Source organism: Phalaenopsis equestris, unplaced genomic scaffold (genome assembly GCF_001263595.1).
Source record: "Phalaenopsis equestris unplaced genomic scaffold, ASM126359v1 Scaffold000277, whole genome shotgun sequence".
NCBI classification, from domain to species: domain Eukaryota; kingdom Viridiplantae; phylum Streptophyta; class Magnoliopsida; order Asparagales; family Orchidaceae; genus Phalaenopsis; species Phalaenopsis equestris.
The window spans coordinates 294,724-299,169 of NW_018164719.1; the positions used below are offsets into that span (position 1 = coordinate 294,724).

Consider the following 4,446-nt stretch of genomic DNA (forward strand, 5'->3'; position numbering starts at 1 on the left):
CCGAACGTAGCTCAACGTTAGGAGTCCCGATGTAATATTTTTCCCACAATTGAAGTGCGATATATAAATATAAGTTTATGTGCAGCCATAAAATAATATTCTTATATATTTATATTATTTAATGCATAAATTTTGATATTTTCCACGTAAGACTCAAATATTTTAATATCACATCAATCATCAAATATACTATAATTACTAATTCTTTAAAAATAAGATGCGCCTGTTCATGCAAAAATTTGATGTAATTATAACACCGACTCATTATAAATAAAAATATCACTTGTTGTATGTTGGTAAATTCATATTAGTAAAGTTTTAATATTCTATGAAAATTTGACATAAGCACATGAAATGACAGAGTGAACAATATGATTTTTTTCTTGAAAAATCCGAAAGATTAAAAATCACGAGGTCTAACTTAATTCAAACAGTTTTACTATGTTAATATAGGTTACAAGACTTTATTGACCATCGACTAGCCGGAAGCAATATTACACGTGAGGGTGGTGGCTTCTATTATGGCAACGGTGGAATGTCAGAGAAGTGATGACAGCCTAGTTATTATGAAGAAAGACTAATGATAGAGGTCATGTGCTAGAAAGTTCGATGTTAGTGTCGACGATAGGAATGGTGGTTGGGGGTAGCGGCGGCCAAATAGTGGAGATTCGATTGTAATGGTTCAGCGACAATGACAACCAAAGCAATGGTTTGATGGCAACGACAGTAGTTCGATACTAGTAGCAGTTAGAGGACGGTGGTCTGGCAATAATGTTCCGACAATGACGTTGCGGCAGCTTGATGATGGTGGTCGGGCAACGGTACGGTGATCTTGCGGCGGCGACGATGATGGCCATTTGGCAGTGGTCATTGTTGTAGCTGATGACAACCGTGGTTGTGACTTGGCGAGAGTTGTTTGGTGTCCGAGGCAGGCATATGACAGTAACCTTGTGGGAGAGGCAATCATCCAGGAGTGGTGACAATAGTGGCCCAACATGGTGGTCTACTGGTGTTGGTGGCTCGGCTCAACAACATGGTCGGATTAGTGGTGGTCTGATGGCGATGTCGGTCAGACAACGATGGCCCTGTAACGACAAAAATGGTCTGGCAGCTGCGGCGTCTAGTCAATGGTGGTTCAAAAATAGTGGAGCTCAAAAACCCTCAAGGGCTTAGAGCTCTCATTCAAGTCCTTCTCATGAAGAGAGTGAGGATCTATTTATAAATTTTATAATTATAATACTTCAAAAACATTGGATGAATTTGGATTACTCCATCGAACGGTCGAGAGAGATCTCTTTAGTCAAATGATATTTTTTTGTATATTTAACTATCATAACAATATCAAAATTTAACCAATCTTGAGTTCATTGGATTTATCTTATCAGAAAGTTCAATTTGAATATAAACTTATTAAATTTAGAATTTATTTGATCATTTAATTGACAGTTTATTTGGGCTTAATAGTACTCGAATTTGAACCATTTAATTTTTGGGCTCATCTTGTCTATACACTTAGTTTGATTATAAGTTCGATGACATTGAAACTTTGAAGATATCGATTTTATGTTTGGGATTTAAATCGAGCTATTTTGAGATTTGTACGTGATTAAAATAATTTTTTTGAGGAATATTATCACTAAACGTAAGATATAGAAATAAAAACATAACATTTATGTAAATTCTCATATTTTGTTAATATTAAAATCCAGATACTTATTTAAAAAAAAACATTATTAGCTCATTTATATATTTAATTAATATAAACTACTCGATTCAAACCCAGCTCCACACAGAGTAAGAAAAATAAGAAGAACAAAATAATATGACAGAATCCGATTAAATACAGCAGAGGAGCCATCATCTTTATTAATTTCACTCGCATAAACTGGACTAAAGTTGCAGAAATAAGAAGTATAGGGTTGCCCGAATAGATTCTTTGGCCATGGGAGCAGGAAACAATCTACTCCTTGAAGCCCATAAACCTACCATATATATTATTGCACACGAACTGGAAAGCAAAAGACTTGCTTTACACGCACATCAACCTGCTTGGCTCCTCCCTCCGATGGAGATCTCAATCTCACTTGCAGTTGCAGGGGTCGCAGGTGCAGTTGTCGCCACACTTGCAGCCACCGTTCTCCGCTCCGGCTGCCTCGAAGCCCACCGCCTCAAAGCTACAGCAGATAAACCAATCGCGTAAATTTTTTAAAGGAAAACAAAAGAGAATGGAAGTTTTAAATAAGTGGGTAGAAGAACTGACCCCTTATGAGGAGCAACTCCGAGGACTATTGTCTGGCTGGTGGCGAAGCTTGGCTCCTGTAAGTCAGGGTACATCTTGCATCTGTGTTTTGAAAACTGTTATTATATAAAAATCTGAGGTAATTTGGCCATTATTTGGGGATTTTCGTGTTCATTTAAGTTTTAGATGGTTGCTGCATCTGCTTGTTTGCTTAGCAGAAATCCTCAAAGAATAAATGAGCGAAATTAACAAATTCGTAGAGGTAAAAAAAAAAAAAAGAGTACAGCCCGAAAACAACGAAGATCCATAAAAAAGATCTGGATAACGATTCTTCAAAACAACAAACAAACCGATGAAAAAGAACAGCAACCCAATTGCAACGGACGATCAAATAGCACGGATCAATTCAGTCGCATATAATACCTCAGCAACAGAATAGCAAGCAACTGTTACAGTATTTCAATTATTTGACGAACCACCTCGGAAAAAGGTTCCAATAGTCGGCCAACATTAGAAAAAATGGATAATCAGGGCAAACGGAAAACCAGAAATCCCAGCAATGAATCAAGAGTCTATCCAACTATCAAAACAACAACTATGCTTGCAAAAATTAAAAAAAAAAATCAAAAACACATCAAATCAAATCATCAAGCAGCAGCTAGAACACCCATACCAAAACAAAGATCAATTCAAATCGATCGAATACAAAAATAATCACATAAAAATCAAAATCAAAACGATTCAAATAAAACATTACCCATTGCATCCGGATCCGCACTTGCAGTCGGATCCGCATCCACAGTTTCCTCCGCAGCACGACATTTTTCTTTGAATCAATAGAGGCTCACTATCTGCACCGTTCAAAAATGAAGCCGCAGCTACCCCTTTTATAAGGACAATGTGGGATCATCGCTCGGTCATCCATTGTCCACGTGGCACTATTATCGCTATCTTACAACTTTTTAATTTAATTTCATTAAAAAAAAAAAAATTCGCGGCCGCGTTACACGTACGCGAACGCTTGCGTCCATCACCGCTCGAGTCGGCTACTGTTTAACGTATTTGTCATCCAGTACGGAGAAGCAATCAACACCGTCCGATCTAAATTGGACGGAGAACACTTTGATCATCACATGCACGACAAAGGATACAAGCTTCTACTGTTCCCAAGTCCCTACACTTGAGACCATTGGTTGAATTGCTTGAATTGCCCATTAAGTTAGTAGCCAATAGTCGAAAGGATATTGGTATCTAATGAGGCGTTTTCGTAGATTAGGATCAATTAACTAGAATTGGGTGTCACCTCAAAGTTGTTGCTTCAGGTGTGATGGAGATGGAGAAAATGTGGGGAAGAATGCAAGGGAAAGCTATGGAAATTGCTCTGATATATATATATATATATACACACACACTACTATATACACTACTACTATATACACTACTACTACTACTAAATTATATACTATTGTCTTAATATTGCACAAAAATTCAGTATCACTCCATAATAAAATTGGCAGATAGAAACCTTAAATTTTTATGTTAAAATTTTTGAAAGTAAAAAAACCACAAGACCTAGCTTATTAATAATCCACTATGAGTAGATGATTACACGTACGGGCCTTTATCACATACACAGAAAATGATTACACAGTTTCTCAAGCTTCAACGACATTGCACAAAAAAACTCATTGCCCCACAATATAGAGTGGTCATACAGGGAGTAGTTATTAAAACTTGATTTCTAGACTAGCACAGTGTTCAGGATAATATATTGCTCTGTATGTTGCTTTGTGACTCTGCGATATTAGTTGTTATTTTGTATATTGCTTTGTTGGTTTGCAACGTAAGGCTTAACTCCGCCTAGAGCTTCATGACAATGAGTAGAGAGCGGCTGTCGACAGTCAAAAATGATCGACAGGTGGTGATTTACTGTGGTTAGTGTTGTGAGATATGTACTTCCAGACATAGAAATGAGACGAAAAAGAACACAAGCAAACACAGATCGTTTACGTGGTTCGATCCAACTGGATCTACGTCCACGGGAGGGAATCAATCAAATATTTCACTAAGGCAAAAGAAATGGAGAATACATAGCTTATACATAGAGATGAGCCCTCATCTTCCTTATATGGCCTCCCTCTCAAGCGACACCTTGATACAAGGCCTCAAGATGCTCTCCTCCTCTAACTCTATAGCTATTCTCTCCT

At 37.4% G+C, this 4,446-nt stretch overlaps 1 protein-coding gene across 1 annotated transcript; it reads right to left on the minus strand.

The window, feature by feature from the left end:
- Positions 1-1,831: 1,831 nt before the first annotated feature.
- On the minus strand, positions 1,832-3,115 carry LOC110024868 (metallothionein-like protein type 2). The gene is made up of 3 exons (XM_020725046.1): positions 2,997-3,115; positions 2,261-2,341; positions 1,832-2,174 (listed from the first exon to the last, which is right to left on the minus strand). Exons 1-3 carry the CDS (start codon positions 3,059-3,061, stop codon positions 2,081-2,083), a joined length of 240 nt encoding a protein of 79 aa, XP_020580705.1. The 5' UTR covers positions 3,062-3,115; the 3' UTR covers positions 1,832-2,080.
- Between the last annotated feature and the right edge of the window lie 1,331 nt (positions 3,116-4,446).